This window comes from Oncorhynchus mykiss, chromosome 14 (genome assembly GCF_057628025.1).
Source record: "Oncorhynchus mykiss isolate SJ-2025 chromosome 14, ASM5762802v1, whole genome shotgun sequence".
NCBI classification, from domain to species: Eukaryota; Metazoa; Chordata; class Actinopteri; order Salmoniformes; family Salmonidae; genus Oncorhynchus; species Oncorhynchus mykiss.
In genome coordinates this window covers 3,633,700-3,660,391 of record NC_143035.1, presented here as the reverse complement: position 1 = coordinate 3,660,391, position 26,692 = coordinate 3,633,700, and the positions used below count along the sequence as shown (strand labels likewise).

The following is a 26,692-nucleotide window of genomic DNA, read 5'->3' as shown; positions in this document are numbered from 1 at the left end:
TCATCAGAATTACACTCCTAAATTGTGTTAAAAGCAAGTCAACTGCAAAATTAGTAATATGGACACAAGATAAAATTCATAGCTTTAATATATACTTTGATTCCTTAATAATTATTTGTTGTACAGCTGCATTTTCACATTTGAGACATACTCAAATCATCAGGTTGTTGATTAATAGTATATAGTATCAGTCAAAAGTTTGGACACACCTACTCATTCCAGGGTTTGTGTTTATTTTTATTACCATTTTCTACATTGTAGAATAATAGTGAAGACATCAAAACTATGAAATAACACATATGGAATCATGTAGTAACCAAAAAAGTGTTCAACAAATCACAATATATTTTATATTTTTGATTCTTCTTTGTAGCCACCCTTTGCCTTGATGATAGCTTTGCACACTCTTGGCATTTGTGGAATTAGTTTCCTTTTTAATGCATTTGAGCCAATCAGTTGTTTTGTGACAAGGTAGGGGTGGTATACAGAAGATAGTCCTATTTGGTAAAAGACCAAGTCCATATTATGGCAAGAACATCTCAAATAAACAGAGAGAAATGACAGTCCATCATTACTTTAGGACATGAAGGTCAGTCAATCCAGAAAATCCAGAAAAAAAAACTTTGAAAGTTTCTTCAAGTGCAGTCGCAAAAACCATCAAGCGCTATGATGAAACTGGCTCTCATGAGGACCACCACAAAAAAAGGAAGACCCAGAGTTACCTCTACTGAAAGGATACGTTCATTAGAGTTAACTGCAACTCAGACTGCAGCCCAAATAAATGCTTCACAGAATTCAAGTAACAGACACATCTCAATATCAACTGTTCAGAGGAGACTGTGTAAATCAGGCCTCCATGGTCAAATTGCTACAAAGAAACCACTACTAAAGGACACCAATATGCAGAGGAGACTTGCTTGGGCCAAGAAAAATGAGCAATGGATATTAGACTGGTGCAAATCTGTCCTTTGGTCTGATGAATTTGAGATTTTTGGTTCCAACCACCGTGTCTTTGTGAGATGCAGAGGAGGTGAACGGATGATCTCCGCATGTGCGGTTCCCACCGTGAAGAATGGAGGAGGTGTGGAGTGCTTTGCTGGTGACACTGTCAGTGATATATTTAGAATTTAAGGTACACTTAACCAGCATGGGGACCACAGCATTCTGCAGCGATACACCATCCCAACTGGTTTGAGCTTAGTGGGACTATCATTTGTTTTTCAACAAGACAATGACACAACACACCTCCAGGCTGTGTAAGGGCTATTTGACCAAGAAGGAGAGTGAAGGAGTGCTGCATTAGAAGACCTAGCCATCACAATCACGCAACCACAACCCAATTGAGGTGGTTTGGGATGTGTTGGACCGCAGTGTGAAGGAAAAGCAGCCAACAAGTGCTCAGCATATGTGGGAACTCCTTCAAGACTGTTGGAAAATTCAGGTGAAGCTGGTTGAGAGAATGCCAAGAGTGTGCAAAGCTATCATCAAGGCAAAGGGTAGCTACAAAGAAGAATCAAAAATATAAAATATATTTTGATTTGTTTAACACTTTTTTGGTTACTACATGATTCCATGTGTGTTATTTCATAGTTTAGATGTCTTCACTATTATTCTACAATGTAGAAAATAGTAAAAATAAAGAACAACCCTTGAATGAGTAGGTGTGTCCAAACTGGTTCTGTACATCCATGTATGTTTACCTTATGTTTTTCCAGCTTCTGTCAATTAAGACACATGCAATATATGATTCTAATGCCACTACAAACACATTTAGATATAGTTTAAACTCAATGAACACAGAGTGAGACTACTTGAGGAGTTAGGTAATTGCTGTGAACTGGTAATACATGTAGCAGCCATAAACAGCAGAAGGGACCAAATGTAGGTAACAAAAATATTGCTTTGCTTAGTGTGCTTTTGTTTACCAGTTCATTTGAAAACATTAAATCTTAATTGAAATCAGTCATATTCTGTGCTTGGTGGAGCTGTAACCATATTACCATTCACATGTATAGTGACAGTACTATTTGCTGGTGAAACATTTATGACTGTGGCATACAGTAAGCTCTTCATTTCTTGACCATCTCACACCACTGATGTATATTAAAGTAAACAGTATATCTAATGCATTTAAGCACTGTTATGTTAGCTGTTCTTTATTGCGTATTATAATTTTAAATGTTTATACTATCTCTACAAGGCTACACAAACAATCCCATTCAAATCTGATCAACCCTTTACATTCTGAAGTGGATCACAGTCCTTTAACCTGGCATTTGCTTCCTTGACAAAACAAAAATCATACATTTTTTCAAAACAAGTATTCAATTAAGGATTTAGTCACATCAAAACCTTACACTTTCTAAGTTCAATGCATCTGTAGTAAATTGACACAGATGTCTTCACTTTCAACAAATATTCAATTACATCCCTGTTGACATTAAGGAAGCAAATCTAGATTAAATAAACAGGTATTCAACAGTGCACATTATTTCCATAAAGTCAAGTAAAGCTCAGGAATATTGTCATCGCATGGCTAAAACCGTATTCTCTGCATAACAATAAAGACATATGTTGTGCAAAAAGAATTACACAGCCTTAATGCCTTCTTGACATAGAATATGTTTCACATCAAGGCTGTGTTTACACAGGCAGCCCAATTCTGATCTTTTGCCACTAATTTGCCTTTTGACCAATCAGATCTTTTTCACATAATTGGGCAAAAGATCTGAATTTGGCTGCCTGTGTAAACAGCCTAAAAATCACATTGGCATTTTGTTAAAAGGATGAAGTGTAGTGAGAAGAAATGGGAATCGATGAGAGAGAAGAGGTGAGATGTGTACTGTGTGTATACAATAGAGGGAAACACTGTTCACTACTACAGATCTGGGGGATATTCATTAGTGCACACCGTAGCAAAATGCTTTGCAACGGAAAACAAAAACAAACCTTTCTCATTGGACAAAATCAGGTAGGTCCCTCCATATTTCGGCCCTTTTGCTTCTACTTCGTTCCTTGTAAATACACCCCTGAAAATATATGTTTTTGTTCAGAACAACACATTCTAACTATTAGCATCTGAGTGTCTTCTTTGCCAAAGAGTATGTAGTCCAGTGGGAATAGTGAGGTCACCCTGACAGTAAACAAATTACTTCCAAACAAATGAATACTGTGAATCACAATAAATAAACTAGCATCCTAATGATGTGTATTTATCAACTACAGTGCTGGCCTATGATTTCTATATAATTTCTAAAATAGGATCAGAATAATACTTTGGATTGTACGTTGCTCCTGTATGCTTCCAAGTAAACAAATAAACAACAATAATAATATGTTCCAGTACCTTAACATTTTATTCTAAAAGTCATTGGCTAATAGCACTATTCAGACTGAAATATGATTGAGTATTTGTTATAGTTGTTTAAGGACTATTTATTTCAGATGGCTAGATAAAAACGTACATTTATGAATATAACTACTGTTCCCTGAAGGAGGGAATGAGGTATAACATACAAACAAAATTACATTTTATTTGTCACATGCGCTGAATACAACAGGTATAGTGAGATCACCTTACCGTGATGCTTACTTACAAGTCCTTAACCAACAATGCAGTTTTAAGAAAATAGAGTTAAGAAAATATTTACTAAATAAACTAAAGTAAAAAATTAAAAACATACTATGGAGAGTTAACGACCAATCACACCTGAAGCAAACTAAAAACACCCAACGGGCCAATGAATACAGAGTCCACCCTCTGGAGCCCCGCCTTCCTGGCTATAACACCGGGGCTTGCATTAATTTCCTCAAATCAGTACCACTACAGCGAGCCCAAAACACCCTGACGGCACAGGGCCAAAATATGTTATACCTCGTTCCTTCCTTTAGGGAACATTACTTATATTCATAACTGTACATTCCCTTTCAGTCGGTCACTCGGCATAACATACTATGGGGACATACAATCATACCAAAAGCCGGCTCAGGGGGTACCAAACTAGGAGGCCCACGGCAGCCCAAGCACCAAGGTTCCACAGGCTCCAGAAAGGGGTTATAGAAGCCATATTTTTCCCTAACACTTATCCGAGAGGCATATGATCTGTCAGAGCCTCATGAGGCCTGAACTGTCAGAGCCCCATATAGATAACCAGAACCTGCAGCAACTTGGTTAAGCGCACTGACACGCTGCCACTGCATAGACCCCACGGTTCCAAGAACAATAGTTATTTACCTTACGAGCCTGAAATGTCATAACTTGTACAAGGCACTGCAAGTCCAAAACAACAGAACACCTGTCGTGACTTGGTAAAGCACACATGTGCACTGCATAGCATTGACCAGAGCCCAAGGCTCTACAGGGAATTGTGGTAACCCTAAAAAATATATGTTTTATTGTCACGTACTGTACACCGGATAGGTGCAGTGAAATGTGTTGTTTTACAGGGTCGGGTATTCGACCCAGCTACCTTTCGGTTCCTGGCCCAACGCTCTAACCACTACTGGCCCAATTCTACCTGCCGCTGCCTGACAAATGCATACTGCGCACTGCCACCCATCAAGGCAGCCCAAGGCTCAAATCTACAGGAAAACTGTGGTAACCCGGACAAAACGCTGCCTAACATCGACCACGGCGGCCCAAGTCCGTAGACACTACCGGTTCCAAAAAGGCTCCCACAGAGACCCAAGGAGTCTGGAATGCCAGAACTCACACAAGGAGCCGCAAGTCTAAACCAACAGGGCATCTGCTGTGACTTGAAAATTAGCATTTGTGTGCCGCCTCATCAACGAACCACGGCAGTCCAAGGCTCAAACCCACAAGGAAACTGTAGCAACCCGGATAAATGCACAATCTGCGCTCTGTCTAACTCCCGGACCCAGCCATAAGAACACTATGAATCACACTGGGAGCAGTTTTGTCCAAGAGATAAAACCTCACAAAGGCCTGTGGGGAACCCCAACTCGCTGCAGCACAGATATCAAGAATCATAATTCCCCTGAACAATGCCCAAGACACAGCCACACCCATAAAGGAGCGAGGATGCACACCGCTAGGTAACCCTTGTCTTTTGCTGTACATGCTAATTAGATAGCCTCCACAATCCAATGAGAAAGATGAAAGCAACCTACCCCAAGCTGGATTAGCGAAACAGACAAAAAAACTGGTCACAAACATGGATATCCTTGATCCTATCCATATACTGTATGTGCGTAAAGCACGCACCAGACACAGGCCATGCAACTTCCTTTGTTTGCTGGAAGCAAACGAAGGAGGTGAGACAGGGAACAGCTGAAAAGCTGCAGGAATTAGGGTTAACCGTTAGGAGCAAAAGATGCATTAGGACGTAACACCACCTTGCAGGCGCAAACTCCAAACAGGAAGGGTGTACTGATAGCGTATGGAGATCGCCCCAACGCACTTTGCCGCCAAGGCCATAAGCAGGACAGTCTTCTAGGAAAGGACCTTCAGGTCCACAGACTCCAATGGTTCAAAAAGAGGCTCACACAATGTGTCCAGGACCAAATCCAGGTCCCAGGTCGGTGCCATAGACTTAGACACTGGTCTGAGCCGACGCACGCTTTTCAGGAACCGTACCACCAGAGGATGAAACCCCGGGGTAGAGCCATCAATCCCTACATGACACGCGAAGATGGCTGCCACAAACTTATAGTGTAGAAAAAGAAATGCCCTGCTCATAAAGCTCTTGCAAGAACATCAACATGTCCACCAAAGAGCTCTGTAAATGAGAAAATCCTTTAATCTTACACCAACTCTCAAACGCGCACAACTTAGACGTTAGAGGAAGCTCGTGCCCGACTGTATAGTCATAATCAAGTTCGAGGCTATAAACCCCTAGCCGCCAATTTCAGCCTTTCAGGGGCCAAACCCACATATTTCATATCTACAGTTGTGTATGCCAAACATATCGTGCACCTGGGACAACAGATACCGACAACACGGAGCTCTCCAGAGGTCTCCGCCTAACAGGTGGATGGAACCAGGGTGGTCTGGCCCCCAAAATCAACAACAGACCCTCCTGACAGACCTTTTCAAGGTGGCCTGAATGAGGTCCACCGGAGGAAAAGCATAAAGCCAAACCTGAGGCCACTGATGTGCCAAAGTATTTGTTCCCCAGATCCTTTATTGAGAAGAACAAGCAGCAATTAGTGGTTTTCTCACAATGTGTAAAGATCTACGTAGGCCTTGCCGAACAGATCCCATATCTGGGCAACCACCGAGGGGTGGAGTTTCCACTCCATTAAGAGAGGACCCACCCTGGAAAGTAGATCCACACCCACGTTGAGAGATCTGGAAGGTATGTCACCCTGAGCAACACGAAACGCCCATTACTCCCTATGAGCAGATAACGAGCCAGGTTCAAGAAAGAGACTGTTGTCAGAACTTACCAACACATGCTGGCCCTCCAATATCGGAAGAAAGCGCCTTAGTGCTTTCAATAGCTCCAGGTAATTGTCGACCAAATCCCACTTTCCGAGTAGCCCACACACAGCGCTTGTCATCCCAGTGAAAATGCGTCTGTCGTGATCACCCTGCAGGACACTACCCAGACAATGGCAACAACAGTCGCAGGGTTCTATAAGGAGTTAACACCCTCAGGCACGATGGGGATATCATAAGCAACTGATGGCAATGGCGAGATGCACCCAGACACGTAGCTACGTGAACCAATCGCGGTGAAGCCTCAACTCTAGTAGCCTCAGAAGCATGAGTAATTTGAACTTGCTCTCCTTATTAAGGTGCTTGTCCAAACCACACAAGTCCATGATTGAATGCAGCATTCCATTGCTCTTAGGAACTTGGGAATACCGGCTATACCAACCGCTCTGTACTTCTAACACAAGAACCAATCGAATAGCCCACTTCCAAAAAAGTGAGGAAATGTCCTCTCTCAAAACAGGTGCTAGGACACACCCATGGTGACACCTCACATGCCCACCACTGGGCGGAGCACACGGCCAACCTCCCATACATTGTCATCTGCAGGGGCGGAGCACCACCTTGAGGACTGGGATAATGTGGTTATTTTGTCATGTCCTCTCACAGCCACCACTCCCGACAACCTTGTGTCTGACTCAGGGAAGAGACTGATTTATGGTCACATATGGGTGATACCATACTTTTGATACCCTTGGACACCATAGACCCTTGGGTAGAAGCATTGCACTCATTACTGCAAGTTGCTCTGGATAAGAGCGTCCACCAAATTACCAAAATGCAAATGCACAACGTCACCATTGACAAACAAAAGAAAGTGCCCTTATTTGTCATTCTCAGTGGTGCATGACATCGAGGCCCTGCATATGAAAAAGATCGGGGTCCAGATATCATAACCGAGTCTCCTAGTCATAGAGTTGGACGGGCGTTCACATGCTTTTTCCCAGCAGGAAAGCACTTCTCCTTCCTGCTTTTGCTTCTTCTAAGAACGGGACTGCATGGACTCCATTGCTGAGCCAAACACTCCTTCGGCGAAATTGGCTTTCCCAAAACTCATTCTCCCGGCTCCGATAGGTTATTTATGACCAACTAGCATGCAAGCCATGCTCTATATGGGAGCAAAGGACAAGGATTAGCCTCTCTGTTTGCCTCAGAGGCCAGGTGACTAACTAGCGTTCCATACTAGCAAGCAAGCGAAACGTGCCCCCTCTAAAACAGTTCCACATTTCATGCAACATGGCTGAATGTGAGTTATTTCAAATCAAAAAACGTAAAGAGAGTCAAGTGACACTTTATCGCAGTCATCACAGGTGGTAAAACTTTCCCCAACCTGGGCTACCTCAGTTGCGAAGGACAGCCATACCGCCGGCCACTGCTCTGCAGCTCAACGTGACAACCGTGGTAGAAAAATGAAGCTGCCTGAGCTAGCTCATCCACCTCCTTCTCCGAAAACCCCCCAGAACCAGTCAGAGACACCACATCCTTTCCAGAATGCGGTTGCCCTTCAGGGAAGAAGAGAACCCAGCCAACTAGCCCATAGCTTGGCTGGGTTGCCCATCAGGGAATTGAACCCCAGTCCCCTGCATGACGGAGGGGAACAATTCCAACCACAAAACAGCCCCTCTCTCCCAGGCCGCCATTATTAAAACAATTTTTTTTAAAGAAAAGGACTTCTTCAGTAACCCCAATCTAAGAAGTCAACATACAATAGAGTCTAAATTCAGTCTAAATTCAGCCGGTGACACCAGTCACACGAACTAGTCCATGCCAAGGCAGCCTGAGTGTATGTTTCCACCCCAGGCAAACAGGACAGCACTTGTGAGCATCTTTCAATTTCATTGTGAAATCATATGCCCTAGGCCATGGTCGGAGGTTCAAATCCAGCAGGTTAGCCTTTTTGACCATCTTACTTAAGCAAGGAAGCACTTGCTACACAAGCACAGCAGAGGTAGTTGGCTTTTTGCAAACACAAAACCTACTCAAGCAACGAAGCATTAGCTACACAAGCAGAGCAGAAAGTAATTAGCTTTTAGCTAACACAAAAACCGATACCAAGACCCAAAACTCGCAACATCTTTGGGGACGAGTACAGAGCCGAATCCAGTAATCTTTGTGTGCTTGTAAATCGAGTGACAAGTTCTCCTTCAGGCGAGCTGAAGAACGGAGAATTGAGGAAATGAATGCGAGCCCAGGTGTTATGGCTAGGAAAGTTGGGGCTTCTGAGAGCGAACTTTGCATTTATTGGCCCGTTGGGCGTGTTTTTAGTTTTCTTCAGGTGACTCCTCATAGTATGTTATACCGAGTGACCAACTGAAAGGGAACCTTGAGTTACTCATAGGCAGTTTCTGGCTCTAATTCCATAGTATGGTATATACAGTTGAAGTCGGAAGTTTACATACACTTAGTCATTATAACTTGTTTTTCAACCACTCTACAAATTTCTTGTTAACAAACTATAGTTTTGGCAAGTCGGTTAGGACATCTACTTTGTGCATGACACAACATTTCTTTCAAAAAATTGTTTACAGACAGATTATTTCACTTATATTTAACCGTATCACAATTCCAGTGGATCAGAAGTTTACATACACTAAGTTGACTGTGCCTTTAAACAGCTTGGAAAATTCCATAAAATGATGTCATGGCTTTAGAAGCTTTTGATAGCCTAATTGACATAATTTGAGTCAATTGGAGGTGTACCTGTGGATGTATTTCATGGCCTACCTTCAATGCGCAGTGCCTCTTTGCTTGCCATCATGGGAAAATTAAAAGAAATCAGCCAAGACCTCAGAAAAAAAATGTTGACCTCCAAAAGTCTGGTTCATCCTTGGGAGCAATTTCCAAACGCCTGAAGGTACCACGTTAATCTGTACAAACAATAGTATGCAAGTATAAATACCATGGGACCATGCAGCCGTCATACCGCTCAGGAAGGAGATGCATTCTGTCTCCTACAGATGAACGTACTTTGGTGTGAGAAGTGCAAATCAATCCCAGAACAACAGCAAAGGACCTTGTGAAGATGCTGGAGGAAACCGGCACAAAAGTATCTATATCCACAGTAAAAGCGAGTCCTATATCGACATAACCTGAAAGGCCACTCTTCAAGGAAGAAGCCACTGCTCCGAACTGCCATAAAAATCCAGGCTACGGTTTGCAACTGCACATGGGGACAAAGATCCTACTTTTTGGAGAAATGGCCTGATGAAACAAAAATATAACTGTTTGGCCATAATGACCATTGTTATGTTTGGAGGAAAAATGGGTAGGCTTGCAAGCTGAAGAACACCATCCCAACCGTGAAGCACGGGGGTGGCAGCATCATGTTGTGGTGTGCTTTGCTGCAAGAGGGACTGGTGAAGCAACATCTCCAGACATCATTAAAGCTTGGTCGCAAATGGGTCTTCCAAATGGACAATGGCCCCAAGCATACTTCCAAAGTTGTGGCAAAATGGTTTAAGAACAACAAAGTCAAGGTATTGGAGTGGCCATCACAAAGCCCTGACCTCAATCCCATAGAAAATTTGTGGGCAGAACTGAAAAAGCGTGTGTGAGCAAGGAGGCCTTACAAACCTGACTCAGTTACACCAGCTCTGTCAGAAGGAACGGGCCAAAATTCACCCAACTTATTGTGGGAAGCTTGTGGAAGGCTACCCAAAACTTTTGACCCAAGTTAAACAATTTAAAGGCAATGCTACCAAATACTAATTGAGTGTACGTAAACTTCTGACCCACTGGGAATGTGATGAAAGAAATAAAAGCTGAAATAAATAATTCTCTCTACTATTATTCTGACATTTCACATTCTTAAAATAAAGTGGAGATCCTAACTAATCTAAGACATGGAATTTTTACTAGGATTAAATGTCAGGGAAATGTGAAAAACTGAGTTTAAATGTATTTGGCTAAGGTGTATGTAAACTTCCGACTTCAACTCTATAGAACAGTGGAGGCTGCTGAGGGGAGGTCGGCTCATAATAATGGCTGGAATGGAGTACATGGAATGTTATAAAACACATGGAAACCACATGTTTGATATCATTCCATTTATTTCGTTCCATCCATTACTATGAGCCGTCCTCCCCTCAGCAGCCCCCGCTGATGTAGAAGAGTTAGAGATCGGACTGACGATAAATTAGAATACACAGATATTACCCGTTATTTGCTGTTGGTCGATTTACACTGTGGTGTAGTTGATTGTTGTTGGGGTTAAAGTTGATTGTTGTAAAATGCAGTCTGTGAGCAGTGTTTTCAAAAAAAGTGCACTTGTAGATGGAGGCCTGGGCTTGCACTGTCTGTTGATAATAGAAGTAGTACTGTAGCAGTGCTGTTAGCCACATTATGCAAGCCTTTAAGATCAATACATCTGGATATAAGGTGCCAGTGCTTAGCTAACCACAACTTGTCTATATCAATGAATAAATCACAGCCTTGCTGGTACGCCCCCGCCGTCAAGGTCTAGTTGGTTCCAGACAGCCAGTCTCAGTCTGGTATAGTTCAGTTTTGGCATGGCTTGGTTCGGTTTACCTCCGTAGTATTGCAATATATCCGTTTGTCACAGTTGGGTGTGGCCAGTCTTTCCCCCTCCCCCATCCCAGCGTGTCCTCTCTCTATCTCTCTTTCTCTCTCTCTCTTTCACCACTTGTGCTGACTGTGCACTGATCTCTTCTCCTCCAGAGACACACCCTCCTCCTGGCTGACCCGACAGTCCTTTATGTCCTCCATCTCCACCTCATCATCCTTCCCTTTCTCTGGGGGGCTCTGAGCCACAGCAGGGTCCTCCTCTTCCTCCTCCTTCATTAACTCAGCCGTACGCACCACATAGAACTCCATCTGACTGTCCGGGCTGGCTTTGACTATGGTAACACTCCCCACCTCCAGCTTGTCCTCTAAAGGGCCTCCGCTGGTGGGGGAGATCTTGACGGAGGTTGAGGTGGGGGAGACTTTCATGGGGTCCACAGTGGGGCAGACTTTCACAGGAACAGCAGTGGGAGAAACTTTGTCGGCCCTGACAGTAGCAAGGCTCTCAAACTTGTCCTCTGGCCCTTTCGTGGTGGGTGAGGTTTCGTCCACCTTGACAAAAGTAGTAGTATTCTTTAGAATGCTACGGGGTAGAGTGGTGGGGGACACCATTAAGGGGGTAGGGGCAGGAGAGACATTTAACGGGCTAGAGGAAGGAAACACTTTTCTGGACGACTGGCCAGGGGAGACTTGTATGGGGAAAGGGGTAGGAGAAACATTTAAATGAGTAGGGGAGGGGGACACATTTCTGGAGGACAGGTCAGGTGAGACATTCAAGAGGTTAGAGGTTGGAGAGGCTTGTACAGGGGTAGGGGTAAGAGAGACATTTAAGGCGCTAAGACTAGGGTTATTATATGAGCCTTGGGTAAGGGGTAATATCTCAGGGGTCATGGGGGTGACTTGTACTGGGGTGGTGGTGGGGGAATCTTGCATTGGGGGTGTTAGAGGGGAGACGCCTCTTGGACTCGCGTTGGGAGAGACTGGTACGGGACTCTCTGTGGGGGACACTACAAAAGTGACCCTAGTAGGGTACATTTTAACAGGAGCCATCTCAGTGTCGTCAGGTGCACCAGAGTCCAGGCTGGGCTGGGACGACAGGATCTTCACAGGGCTGGAGGTCTGCACTGGAGCAGCGAAGAGGGGTTCCTCTTCTACCATGGGCTGGCTCAGTGGCACTTTGGCCCCCACTGGATCACTATCTCTGCGTGGGGAGAACAGAACCAGACTCTTCTTCCGCTTGGCCACGATGGGAACCACACCGTTGGTGCTGTCCGTTTTGACGTCTTTGAACATGCTCCGCAGGTTGTACCCCTCCTTCCTCTGGGGGTCGTCCTCATCCCCCTTCTCACTATCCAGAGCCTCCGATTGGTCTAACTGGTCGCCAGACCCCTGATCCTTTTTGTCCATGTGGGTGACTCGGAACCTGTAGGTACACGGACCTCTATTAAGTACATCACTACGATAAGGACATTACATAGCATAACTGTACTCATGTAAAGTACTTAAACACAAACACAAAGGCCTCTGAATCCTCATAATCCTAAATCCTAAACCCCCTAGAGTCGAATGAGCACAATAAAAACAAAAACATCAAAATCTGTCAGTTTAAGCTAGAGATATCAGCATCTGCGGTGGAAGGTGGCAGATCGGTGTCTGTCAAACCAGGACACATCCCGGAAAGTATTTTAGAACACGTACACTACATGACCAAAAGTATGTGGACACCTGGTCCTGCTAGTCTAACATCTCATTCCAAAATCATGGGCATTAATATGGAGTTGGTCCCCCTTTGCTGCTATAACAGCCTCCACTCTTCTGGGAAGGCTTTCCATGAGATGTAGTAACATTGCTACAGGGACTTGCTTCCATTCAGCCACAAGAGCATTGGTGAGGTCGGGCACTGATGTTGGGCGACTTAGGCCTGGCTTGCAGTCGGCATTCCAATTCATCCCAAAGGTGTTTGATGGGGTTGAGGTCAGGCCTCTGTGTAGACTAGTCAAGTTCTTCCACACCAATCTCGACAAACCAGTTTTGGATGGACCTCGCTTTGTACACGGGGGCATTGTCATGCTGAAACAGGAAAGAGCCTTCCCCAAACTGTTGCCACAAAGTTGGAAGCACAGAATCATCTAGAATGTCATTTTATGCTGTAGCGTTAAGATTTCCCTTCACTGGATCTAAGCCCCAGACCATTATTCCTCCTTCACCAAACTTGACAAACTTTACGGCGAGCTCTACACCACTCCAGCTGATGCTTGGTGCACATGGTGATCTTAGGCTTGTGTCCGGCTGCTAGGCCATGGAAAACAATTTCCCGAAGCTCCCGATGAACAGTTATTGTGCTGACGTTGCTTCCAGAGCAGTGGTCTAAAGTACTTAAGTAAAATTACTTTAAAGTACTACTTAAGTAGTTTTTTGGGGGTATCTGTACTTTACTTTACTATTTATATTTTTGACAACTTTTACTTCACTACATTCCTAAGGAAAATAATGTACTTTTTACTCCATACATTTTCCCTGACACCCAAAAGTACTAGTTACAATTTGAAAGCTTAGCAGGACAGGAAAATGATCCAATTCACACACTTATCAAAAGAATATCCCTGGTCATCTCTACTGCCTCTGATCTGATGGACTCACTAAACACAAATGATTTGTTTGTCAATTACAGTGCATTCGGAAAGTATTCAGACCCCTTCCCCTTTTCCATATTTTGTTACATTACAGCATTATTCTAAAATGTATTAAATACATGTTTTTCCTCATCAATGTACACATGGTACCTCATAATGACAAAGCAAAAGGTTTTTAGAAATTGTTGCAAATGTATTAACATTTTTAAACAGAAATACCTTATTTATATAAGACCGTTTTGCTATGAGACTCAAACTAGAGCTTATGTGAATCCTGTTTTCATTGATCTTCCTTGAGATGTTTTTACAACTTGATTGGAGTGCACCTGTGGCAAATTCAATTGATTGGACATGATTTGGAAAGGCACACACCTGTCTATATATGGTCCCAAAGTTGACAGTGTATATTAGAGCAAAAACCAAGCAATGAGGTCAAAGGAATTGTCCGTAGAGCTCCGAAACAGGATTGTTTTTAGGCACAGATCTGGGGAAGGGTACCAAATGATGTCTGTAGCATTGAAGGTCCCCAAGAACAGAGTGGCCTACATCATTCATAAATGGAAGACGTTTGGAACCACCAAGACTTTTCCAAGAGCTGGCTGCCCGGCCAAACTAAGTATTCGGGGGAGAAGGGCCTTGGTCAGGGAGGTGACCAATAACCTGACTCTAACAGAGCTCCAGAGTTCCTCTGTGGAGATGGGAGAACCTTCCAGAAGGATAATCATCTCTACACCACTCCACCAATCAGACATGTATGGTAGTATGGTCAGACGAAAACCACTCCTCATTAACAGGCGCATGGCAGCCCACTTGGAATTTGCCAAAAGGCACCTAAAGGACTCCCAGACCATGATAAACAAGTTTCTCTGGTTTGATGAAACCAAGATTGAACTCTTTGGCCTGAATGCCAAGTGTCACATCTGAAGGAAACCTGGCACCATCCCTAAGGTGAAGCATGGTGGTGACAGCATCATGCTGTGGGGAACAGGATCGAGGGGAAGATGAACAGAGCAAAGTACTGAGAGATCCTTGATAAAAACCTGCTCCAGAGCACTCATGACCTCAGACTGGGGCAAAGGTTCACCTTCCAACAGGACAACAACCTTATGCACACAGCCAAGACAACGCAGTAGTGGCTTCGGAACAAAAAGCCCTTGAGTCTCTGAAAGCCCTTGAGTGGCCAGAGTGTGGCCCAGCCAGAGCCCGGACTTGAACCCGATCAAACATCTCTGGAGAGTGTTGGGGAATAATCAGAATTGGTTGGTAACATAGGTAAGATGTTTTATATTCATCATATGTTTGTAAGTTACTTCTCATCAGAATGTTATTTTTGTATAATACTGAGGCGGGGTTGCAGTATCTGTTCTATGTCAAGACTAAGTTGTTTGGGCTGGAGAGAGGGGAGAGGTCAAGCGCGTATCTCTTGGCTCCACAATGTCTGTGTGCCAGTCAGTGTGTCTCTGTGATCTTGTCAAGATAGGATGGATTTGATATATGCCTGTTGATATGGAGGATTGGTTTATGGTTCTGAGTTTGAAAAAAGAACATGTTTTAGGAGACAAAGCTGAACGATGAATTATGCCGATGCTGTCTTATCCTGTGTGTGTCTTTGCTATAAAGGAACTAAGTTGAAATGTGGAAGGGACTCTCAGAGAATTCATTGATAGACACTGAATTGATCTGAGAGTCACAGGGTTGTGATAGAGCTCATATAATTAAAAATGGACTTTGTGATAACTAACTCTGACGTGTGTGTGTGTGTGGTTTGCTCTCATGATTTGGTAAATAGAGGACATTTCCACGACGAGACCTGAAAATAGCTGTGCAGCGACACTTCCCATCCATCCTGACAGAGCTTGAGAGGATCTGCAGAGAAGAATGGGAGAAACTCCCCAAATACAGGTTTGCCAAGCTTGTAGCGTCATACCCAAGAAGACTTGAGGTTGTAATTGCTGGCAAAGGTGCTTCAACAAAGTACTAAGTAAAGGGTCTGAATACTTATGTACATTTTATATTTCAGTTTTTTTTATACATTTGCAAAAACTTCAAACTTTTTTGCTTTGTCATTATGGGGTATTGTGTAGAGATTTATGAGGAAAAAACAATGTAATACATTTTTAAATAAGGCTGTAACATAACAAAATGGGCGAAAAAGTCAAAGGGTCTGAATACTTTCCAAATGCACTGAGTGCTGGAGTATGACCCTGGCTATTCGTAATACTTTTCTTAATGGTGCAGTCTGGTTTGCGTAATATAACGAATTTGAAATGAGTTATACTTTTACTTTTGATACTTAAGTATATTATAGCAATTACATTTACTTTTGATATTTTAAATACATTCAAAACAAAATACTTTTAGACTTTTACTCAAGTAGTATTTTACTCGATGACTTTCACTTTTACTTGAGTCATTTTCTATTTAGGTACCTTTACTTTTACTCAAGTATGACAATTGGATACTTTTCCCACCACTGTTCAAGAGGCCGTTTGGAACTCGGTAGTGAGTGTTGCAACCGAGGACAGATTATTTTTACACTCTATTTAACCTATTTAAGCGCAATAGCACTTGGCGGTCCCGTTCTGTGAGTTTGTGTGGCCTACCACTTTGCGGCTGAGCCGTTGTTGATCCTAGACGTTTTCACTTCACTATAACAGCACTTACAGTTGACCGGGGCAGCTTTAGCAGGGCAGAAATCTGATGAATTTACTTGTTGAAAAGGTGGCATCCTGTGGCGGTGCCACGTTGACAGTCATCCTTAAGGTCATTCTAATGTCAATGTTTGTCTATGGAGATTGCATTGCTGTGTGCTCAATTTTATACACCTGTCAGCAGCGGGTGTGGCTGAAATGGTTAAATTCACTCATTTGAAGGGGTGTCCACATACTTTTGTGTATATATTGTACATGTCGGTTGTTTTGCTCTAATATGGTCACAAGACTCATCTGAAGATAGCCTGGTAGCAGTTTAAAAAAAAATTGAAGTATATATGAAAGTAGTTTCAGTGGTTTAAAGTACTAAAGTAAAAGTACTTGAAAGTACTACTTAAGTCGTTTTTTGGGGTATCTGTACTTTACTATTTATATTTCTGACTACTTTTACTTCACTACATTCCTAAAGTAAAATGTAGTTTTTACTCCATACATTTTCCCTGACACCTAAAAGCAATTTGAACGCTTAGCAGGACAGAAGAATTGCCTAAATCACACACCTATCAAGAGAACATCCCTGGTCATCCCTACTGTTTCTGATCTGGTGGACTCACTAAGCACCTGCTTTGTTTGTAAATTATATTTTAGTGTTGGAGCGTGCCCCTAGCTATCCGTAAATTAAAAGAACAAGAAAATGAGGCTGTCTGGTTTGCTTAACATAAGTAATTTTACATTATTTATACACTGCTCAAAAAAATAAAGGGAACACTAAAATAATACATCCTAGATCTGAATGAATGAAATATTCTTAAATACTTTTTTCTTTACATAGTTGAATGTGCTGACAACAAAATCACACAAATTATCAATGGAAATCAAATTTATCAACCCATGGAGGTCTAGATTTGGAGTCACACTCAAAATGAAAGTGGAAAACCACACTACAGGCTGATCCAACTTTGATGTAATGTCCTTAAAACAAGTCAAAATGAGGCTCAGTAGTGTGTGTGGCATCTACGTGCCTGTATCACCTTCCTACAATGCCTGGGCATGCTCCTGATAAGGTGGCGGATGGTCTCCTGAGGGATCTCCTCCCAGACCTGGACTAAAGCATCCACCAACTCCTGGACAGTCTGTGGTGCAACGTGGCGTTGGTGGATGGAGCGAGACATGATGTCCCAGATGTGCTCAATTGGATTCAGGTCTGGGGAACGGGTGGGCCAGTCCATAGCATCAATGCCTTCCTCTTGCAGGAACTGCTGACACACTCCAGCCACATGAGGTCTAGCATTGTCTTGCATTAGGAGGAACCCAGGGCCAACCGCACCAGCATATGGTCTCACAAGGGGTCTGAGGATCTCATCTCGGTACCTAATGGCAGTCAGGCTACCTCTGGCGAGCACATGGCCCCCCAAAGAAATGCCACCCCACACCATGACTGACCCACCGCCAAACCGGTCATGCTGGAGGATGTTGCAGGCAGCAGAATGTTCTCCATGGCGTCTCCAGACTGTCACGTCTGTCACATGTGCTCAGTGTGAACCTGCTTTCATCTGTGAAGAGCACAGGGCGCCAGTGGCGAATTTGCCAATCTTTGTGTTCTCTGGCAAATGCCAAACGTCCTGTACGGTGTTGGGCTGTAAGCACAACCCCCACCTGTGGACGTCGGGCCCTCATACCACCCTCATGGAGTCTGTTTCTGACCGTTTGAGCAGACACATTCACATTTGTGGCCTGCTGGAGGTCATTTTGCAGGGCTCTGGCAGTGCTCCTCCTGCTCCTCCTTGCACAAAGGCGGAGGTAGTGGTCCTGCTGCTGGGTTGTTTCCCTCCTACGACCTCCTCCACGTCTCCTGATGTACTGGCCTGTCTCCTGGTAGCGCCTCCATGCTCTGGACACTACGCTGACAGACACAGCAAACCTTCTTGCCACATCTCGCATTGATGTGCCATCCTGGATGAGCTGCACTACCTGAGCCACTTGTATGGGTTGTAGACTCTGTCTCATGCTACCAGTAGAGTGAAAGCACCGCCAGCATTCAAAAGTGACCAAAACATTAGCCAGGAAGCATAGGAACTGAGAAGTGGTCTGTGGTTACCACCTGCAGAACCACTCCTTTATTGGGGGTGTCTTGCTAAATGCCTATAATTTCCACCTGTTGTCTATTCCATTTGCACAACAGCATGTGCAATTTATTGTCAATCAGTGTTGCTTCCTAAGTGGACAGTTTGATTTCACAGAAGTGTGATTGACTTGGAGTTACATTGTGTTGTTTAAGTGTTCCCTTTATTTTTTTGAGCAGTGTACTTAAGTATACTTGGCTACACTCTTACTTGGCTACACTCTACACTTCTCTGTGGAAGGGGTTCTACTTGGAACGCAAAATAGTTCTACCTGGAACCAAAAGGGTGCTATCTTCAACCTAAAATGTTTTTTTGGGCTGTCTCCATAGGAGAACCCTTTGAGGAAACCTTTTTGGTTCCAGCTAGAACCCTTTTGGTTCCAGGTAGAACTCTTTTGGATTCCATGTAGAAACCTTTCCACAGAGGGTTCTACATGGAACCCAAAGGGGTTCTACCTGGAACCAGACAGGGTTCTCCTATAAGGACAGCCGAATAACCCTATTGGAGCATTTTTTCTAAGAGTGTAAATAAATAAATATGAATGTATTGTGTTGTCAAATATTAGTGAGCAGTCCAGTGTGACTCACCTTCCCACAGCGAACACAGTGGACTCTCTCCTCTCTCCCGGCGTTCTCGGCTTAATGGTCCGAGGTACACGGCTCCGGCGTCGGGCCTTCTTGGAGCGCCCTTGCACACAGAGCGTGCAGGACTTGTGGTCAAGCTGGGCTCCAGAGTGCACGGTGTGGTGATGAGGTGGAATACCCCCCAGGCTCTCTTTGCGCAGTAACCTTTCGGAAAGACAAAGAAGGAATCACTCTGTCATATGTATTTTCCATTTAAACACACTGAACCATAGAACCCTGACTAAGCAAAAACATTAAAAGACAAAGACACTTTTCCAAGAAGCAGCTGCCTGTTTATAGCATATTAATTGGAATCTGTCTGTGAAATATGAATCTCTAGTGTGATCTATTAGTCCCTTGGTTCCCGACGCTGACCGCCTCTGTCCGTGACCTCCCTCCCATCAGGACTACAGCGTCCCTGGGGAGGTGTCTGTAGCTGTGCTGAAGCTGGCTAAGAGAGGAGAGTGTGGGAAGAATACGAATGGGTGGCCAACGAATGCCACAGCCCTGTAGGCTGCTATCAGTCTGAGCACTAGCTTGGCAAACAGGCAGGAACACTAAAACACTCAACCTAGAGGTGCCAAGTAAGAATCTGGATTTAATTAAAAAGCATAAATCAGTTTTCCTTTCTCTAGTACGCTAGTAGCACATCACAGCTATATTACCACAGCACATCACTGGGTCGGAGTTTCTCTCAAATGCCCTCGATCATCTCAACCTAGAATGCTTTACATGCAGTGGTGGAAAAAGTATCCAATTGTCATACTTGATTAAAAGTAAAGATACCCTAATAGAAAATAACTCACGTAGAAGACATCCAGTAAAATACTACTTGAGTAAAAGTCTCAAATGTAAAAAGTAAATTATTTTCTTTAGGAATGTAGTAAAGTAAAAGTTGTCAAAAAATATAAATAGTAAAGTACAGACACCCCAAAAAACTACTTTAGTAGTACCTTAGTGTTTTTACTTAAGTACTTTACACCACTGTTTATTTATATGGATGTGGGTAGTAGTAGAATACATGTTTTCTCTTGTTCTGTATCTTCCTCAAATGCTTTATATGGATGTGAGCAACACTTCGTTGGCATACAGTTGTAGCATAATATGTTGAGAGGCTATTTGTGTTTTGCTTCAGAACACAGCAGTAAAGATCAGACCCCATAATAGAGCTGCGGATGCAGCAGGGCAACAATAAGCCAGGTGGCCCTATGGGACAGGCAGCCCAAGGTAAGAGACACTGACTGCATACACAGCTGTCTACAGGGACACAGGAACAGAGGGGCTGGGCACGCCACTGTAAAGCTACCATCTGGTCCCAGGATAAATACAAGCTACACACAATACACTTCATCCAGACTCCGTCTGACTACTACAGGCACAGTGAAATGTACACCCATTATTGTGGCCTCTCTGAAAACTCCACACCCTAAAGAAGAAGGGAAAAGCCTGTAGTATAGTACACAGAGTACAGAAGACCTACATTTGAACCATATGTATTATGTACCACATAAAGATTGTTTTGTTTAAGTGCTAAAAGGAACTGTGACTGTATTACTTGAGAGAGTTGGTGATCTTAGGAAGTAAGGTGCTTGTTTACCTTAGCTCTGCACACTAAAAGACTTTCACCAAGGGTGATAATACAACCACGGAGTAATGCCAGTCAGATGAACTAAACATCATGTAAATCAATGTTTTATATCTAAAGGAGGCTTAATGTTTGAACAAGCTATGCTTACATTTTATGAATCAAAACAGTTCACATTTTAAGTGTACTTATTTTCAGTATATTTTTAAGACAAGGTGAATGTGAATCCACTTACATGACTAATAGATAGCATAACCAAATCAAAAAAGTTGGTATTATCTATACATACGTAGGATCACGGTGTTCACAAATATCCTGTTTTCCTAGCATCTCCTTGAAGGCTTCCATGTTGGCTAGAAGGCAAAACAGAACACAAAAAATACACTTATTTTAAAGTGTAATTCCTAAGGTATTGACAAAATCTAGTGTATATTGTGTTGTTTCTCGAGTTACTACCTTCATTTTCAATGATGCACTTCAGGATTTGTTCAACAGTGTCTTGATGGTCCTCTTCTTCATCATCTGTAATACATGAAAGATTGTCTGGCGAAGTAGCTTGCCCCCAAGCTTGCTCCGTCATCATTCGAGATTATTAAAGGAAATTCTCAATGTTGTCGACCTTAACCCTGTTTTAACCATTTTTAAAAGGAGCTTATTTATGTTTGTGTGAATCAACCGATTCTACAGCTCCTTTAAGGTAGTTTATTTCAACTAAAGCATCCACTGATGGGCTGGCTTCATTTAATATGGAAAATATGACTTATTTGTGAGTATCCAATGTTGACATAGGAATTAATTATATTCAAGCTGAATAACATCCTCTTAAACTAAATAGTACAACAGAGTTCCTCTGTTTCCTGTTTAGGAAAGGGCCAAGGCCCTTTTGATAAAAACCGACACCTCTGAAAAAAGTCACACATACCATATGTATCTGCCTCAAAAATCAATAGTGGACGCTTGTTAACTTCTTCAAGCCATATCCCCGATCCTGACATCAATGGATAGATCAAAGCCAATATATAAAACTATTTCTGACAGATCCTTGTTTTCCCTGGTGATACTTACCATTCTTGTCTGGTCCCAGTTTCTGCTCACACTCCTCCTCATCTTCATCTTCTTCCTCCCCTGTCCTGCAGCGGTAGCCTTTCTTCTTCAGAAGGTGGCAGACCAGGAAACCCAGGAGGCCCGTGATGAAGAAGAAGAAAACCAGGAGGAAGATCATGTATGGAGGAGGGGGTTCACCCACTGTCGATGCCTCCAGGTCCGTCATCTCTCAGCAGTCTTCACTCACCCTCTATCTGTACCGTAGTCCTAAATAGGCAATGGGCACATACATATGTACTGTACTGTAGAGTCAGTGATGAAACCTTGAAGGGGGTCCCCCACCACACTTAACAGACGTCAACTGTTGATCCATTCAGCAGCATTGATGGGCCTGCGTGCGTGGTCTTGTCTGGCCATCTGAGCCTCCTGTGTGAAATAGATACCCCCACCCTCAGCTTCCGTGCTAAAGCCAACTTTATCTATCTCAGCAGGCAGAGCTGGGCCAGTGGGTACACACCCTCTGTTTTTTCACTGGGCATCTTAACCAACACAAACACAGACACACTGTGCTAAATTCCACAGGCCATGGAGTGAGGTATTCATCGGTGACTCATTAATTCAAATTCCGTTGTATGGTACTTGATAGGTTGTAAAACCTGGCCAGCAAAATAACTCAATGTTTGTACTACAATGTTATTTTTAAAGTTGTGAATTAAAGTTTGAAGCTTCTGCTTACAGAGGAAGTTGGTCAATATTTTGGTCCATATTTTTTATTACAGAGGGCCTAGACACAACCACCTAAAGCCCATCACTCCAGCAGTTCAGACATATACTTCATTGCAGTTCCCCAGCAGCAGTAGAATTCTTGTGTCCCTCTAAAGAAAAGAAGTACATTCCCTTCTGCCTACTCTCCCAGCCTGACATTTTTACAATATGTGGGTGGAATTGGAAATGTATGGCAACTAATGTTTCTGTGAAATGTACAGTCTATCTGTCCCTCTAAATCATGCCACTTACTGATAAGGCTGTCACTAGTCTAGTGCCACAGTCACAAGAGGACCAGTCCCGTATACAGCTGACATGTTCTGTCAGACTTACATCAATTGATTATAGATTCTCAGTAAATCTGTTGAATTACAATGAGGTAATTTGCAGTAAACATTGAATTTGCAGCAAAAAATGACAGGAAAGGACACGAGCAAACTGAAATATGGGGCAGAATATCTCTGCATCAGCATAAGCACAGATAATCTTGAGGTGACTCAGCAATATAATGCACTCCATCAGGAACACACACATTGATGACACTGCAGCAACATACTGTGTTTTTCCCTGTCACTGACAGCAAGCTCTGCACTAATAACACTGCAAACAGCATTTTTAAGAATAGCATAAAAAAATGTGATTCAATTGAGCCAACGATTTTTATTTGTGATGCATGCTGTTGTTTATTTGTGATGCATGCTTTTGTTTATTTGTGATGCCTGCTGCTGATGCCCTTTTATTTCCTAAAGATTCATATCATTTCAAACTAGCTACAAATTGGCCATTTGAATTTCATAGATTAGTGTCATATCAAATATACCTGACTTCTACTCACCATGGCTGACTGTTTCCACATTCTGACTCCTTCAGTGACATACATGACCTTTTGAATATCAACTTATTTTCAGATAACCTTTACTATAACTTAAACTGTGAAGAATGCACAGCTGTGCAGTAAATGTTTTTGGGGAGGGTAAGTGTTTAGGGGCATATTTGCATTACTTGCATCATCAACATAAATTGGCTCAGTTCAAGTTCACGTCTAGGGCTACACAAGTGACCTTGAGCTCAGTGATGACTACCTGTCCTGCTGTTACTAATCCTATTACAAAAAACACTACAGCTACATGCTTACATAATTCACTATAAACTAAAGACCGGCAATGGACAGTCAAGACAGCTATTAGGCAATAGCCACCAACTAGCATGTTGGTTAGGTGGGTGACAGAAGCCCTTGAAAAAATCATGAAGAATTTTGATCAATGGATACATTTAACCTATTTAAGATCTTTCCAAATTTTGTTATGGAAACACTGTAGTTTACTTCAAGTTTGTTTAGATTTTGTAAAGACTTTAATCACTATTATTTAGTAAGAACACCTTTATACACGGATTATAGTGCATCCTTTGTCAGACAGCATTTAGGAATGTTCAAGTTCAACTTTTGTACTATCCTTTTAAACATAAATAGTGAAGTCCGTTAATAAATTGTGACGTGAGCGGCGGTGGCCCATGACTGCAACAGTAGCCTTGAAGACCCAGAACAGAGTGACCATGACCATCCCGCAGTGCACTCGATCTTTTACAAGTTTTGGGCGGCCTCGTTGCCCATGATGGCACATCTGCCCTTGGCTTTGTAAATGCGCTAGTTTAGCTACGACACGCACACATATGATGGAATTTTGACAATGACAAATGTGACAAAACCAGATATTCGTGCTGAGTCTTGTCTGAGTCGGAACTTGACCGAGAATGCACTTGAGTGTATGATACGCTCCATCATCCTGACTAAAACAGGCGCTCTTCCATAATTAATCAATGACACAATGCTGCGCCAAATCACAAATATATATATATATATATATATATATATATATATTAATTATAATAATATAATTGCATAGTAATACTGCATCTATCGCTGAGCATAACAACATAGTCGCAATTAATTTGCTGCATCATACGTTCCCCAGGTTCGCTTGCTGATTTGAACATCCCACCCGCCCATCGACAACCTATAATAAAACATCCCCCTTGATCATTATTTAACGAGCCCTACTCACGTTATTTCCGAAACATTAGGAACCCCTAGTAAATGTGGATGCTATCCCCATAGGTGTGTGATCTCCTGTAGTAAGTCTTTTGAGGTGCGCTTGTTGTCTGACTGAACGAGAGCTGCTCTGGAGTAAACCGAAGGGACGAGATTCGTTATTTAAAGGGAAAATTATTGTTTAAAGGGAAAATAACCAGTGTTTTTTTTACTGTTATATTTGAACAATTCATCCAATTGGTCCAATTAATCTAGGCTAACCATTAAATCATTTTAAACGATTATTATAGTAGTCCTGTTAAAACTACAAACTACTACAAATTAGTTTGGATAACCAGAAGATATAGACTACTGTCTGTGAGGTAGGTCTATGTAGGCCTACCTCACATACAGTCAAAGTTGCTAATAATCAGAATAATTAGAGAGATTTGATTTGAGTGCTCTGCTCAACCATTGATGAATTGATCAATCCTACCCTTGCAAACCTATATGAACTTTCCTTGCAATCTAGATGTGATGAGTTTGCTGCATATTTCAGAGATAAGATAGCAAACATTTGGCTAGGTATCAGTCAATCAAGACCCGATGAGAAGTTTGATGATATGTGCCCCAGTCTATCACGCAAAGGCACTATGGAGTTATTTTCCTTGGTTGACACAGACATACTCAGGAAAGTGATAGCACAACTTAAGCCTTCTACCTGCCTTCTCGATCCTATCACCACCACCTTCTTCAAAACAGTTTTTAATTGCGTTATCTGAAGAAATGAAATCTATTGTTAATCACTCCCCACTGCACTAAAAACTGGTATGGTGAACCTAGGTACCTATTATTGGAGCCAAAGCACAGAGGCAGAATCTGGCCGCACATTTTGACAAGCAATAAAGATAAAACACCAGGTAAAAAAAATCTAGGTGTCATTTTATATTCTGACCTCAAATTTGAATCACACATTAGGAATGTGACCAAATAGATTTTTACCACCTGAGGAACATTATCAAGGTGCGGCCGTTTCTATCTCAGGCTTACAGAGAGACTCATCCATGCTTTTGTTAGAAGCAGACTTGACTACTGTAATTCTCTCCTGTCTGGTCTACCCAGAAAGCCATTTGTAAATTGCAAAACATATAGACCAAGAACGAGACGGAGAGCACAAATTACACTGGTTTTAAAGTCTCTGCACTGGCTGCCTGTGAGTTTTATAATTCATTTTAAGATTCTTCTATTGGTTTTTAAATCAAACCACGATTGTGCACACCAATACATATCAGTCATGCTTTTGAGTTATGTACCCAGTAGGTCCCTCAGGTCCTTTGGCCTTTTCACTATTACAATGCTTAGGACTAAGAGGCTTGGAGAGGCTGCCTTTAGTTACTATGCCCCCTGCCTCCTGAATAGCCTGCCAGAGAAGTCTAGAGGGGCAGAAACTTTGGGCATATTTAAAAGAGATCTTAAAACATACCTTTTTAGCTTTGCTTTTCCTTAGGGTGCTTTTCAGTCTTTCAGTTTTTGTTATTATTATTTTGTTTTTATTCTCTATGTCTGTTGTTTTTTATTAATATTTTTTTCCTGTGAAGCACGTTGTTTTGCGTACATGTCTGAAATATGCAATATAAATAATGCTGGATATGATTTGATCTGACCTCTCATTGGCTAGAATGGTCCCACCTGATCTCGCCACATCCCTGCCTGCCCGCCTTCCATCTTTGAGGACATGTATTTCCATTGTTAGTGCGGTCACTTGACTATCTTGTCAATATAATTGACAGTCTTTGATGAGTGAAGAGAAAAAACAGACGAGCCGCGAGCGTCAACGGGTTCAAATTTAAGAAAGTATATTTTTCTCGCGTCTACGCGGAGAACTGTTGGAAAATGTGCGGGTAAATTGCGTGGGTCGTTTGTAGAAATGGAATTAGAGGAATTGTTATCATCAGCAGTGGCGATGAACTAGCAATCTCACTTTCTCTTTCTCTCTCTCAATTCAATTCAAGGGGCTTTATTGGCATGGGAAACATATGTTAACATTGCCAAAGCAAGTGAAGTAGATAATATACAAAAGTGAAATAAACAATAAAATGAACAGTACACATTACACTCACAGAAGTTAAAAAGAATAAAGACATTAGAAATGTCATATTATGTATATATACAGTCTCCCTCTCTCTCTCCCCCCACTTTCAGTCTGTATATTTGCATTATGTCCTGCTACCATGTCCCCAAAGGCAAGGTGTTGATAACAC

At 42.5% G+C, this 26,692-nt stretch overlaps 1 protein-coding gene across 5 annotated transcripts; it reads right to left on the bottom strand.

The window, feature by feature from the left end:
* Positions 1–70: 70 nt before the first annotated feature.
* LOC110488555 (uncharacterized) lies at positions 71–26,052 on the bottom strand. 5 transcript variants are annotated; one of them, XR_002468434.3, is made up of 7 exons: positions 25,915–26,052; positions 21,659–21,904; positions 21,050–21,160; positions 20,883–20,946; positions 18,973–19,173; positions 10,613–12,401; positions 8,656–9,324 (listed from the first exon to the last, which is right to left on the bottom strand). XR_002468434.3 is itself a non-coding variant. In XM_090198154.1 (6 exons), exons 2-6 carry the CDS (start codon positions 21,861–21,863, stop codon positions 11,093–11,095), a joined length of 1,845 nt encoding a protein of 614 aa, XP_090054280.1. In that variant the 5' UTR covers positions 21,864–21,904; positions 25,915–26,052; the 3' UTR covers positions 8,656–11,092. The 5 variants fall into 5 exon arrangements, 2 of the variants coding, with proteins under 2 accessions (XP_090054280.1, XP_021416479.1); XR_016486229.1 differs by lacking the exons at positions 8,656–9,324; positions 25,915–26,052 and adding an exon at positions 71–3,029 and having other exon boundaries at positions 21,050–21,115; positions 21,659–23,914; XR_002468433.3 differs by lacking the exons at positions 8,656–9,324; positions 25,915–26,052 and adding an exon at positions 71–3,029 and having other exon boundaries at positions 21,659–23,316.
* Positions 26,053–26,692: the final 640 nt, after the last annotated feature.

Bases quoted from the DNA above. Each gene is read 5' to 3' on its own strand.
- LOC110488555 (XM_090198154.1), bottom strand. From the start codon at position 21,863: ATGACGGACCTGGAGGCATCGACAGTGGGTGAACCCCCTCCTCCATAC. The intron at 21,116-21,658 runs GTAAGTATCACC...CATGTATTACAG, and splicing joins ACTGGGACCAGACAAGAATG to ATGATGAAGAAGAGGACCAT. The intron at 20,947-21,049 runs GTAGTAACTCGA...TTTGCCTTCTAG, and splicing joins GTGCATCATTGAAAATGAAG to CCAACATGGAAGCCTTCAAG.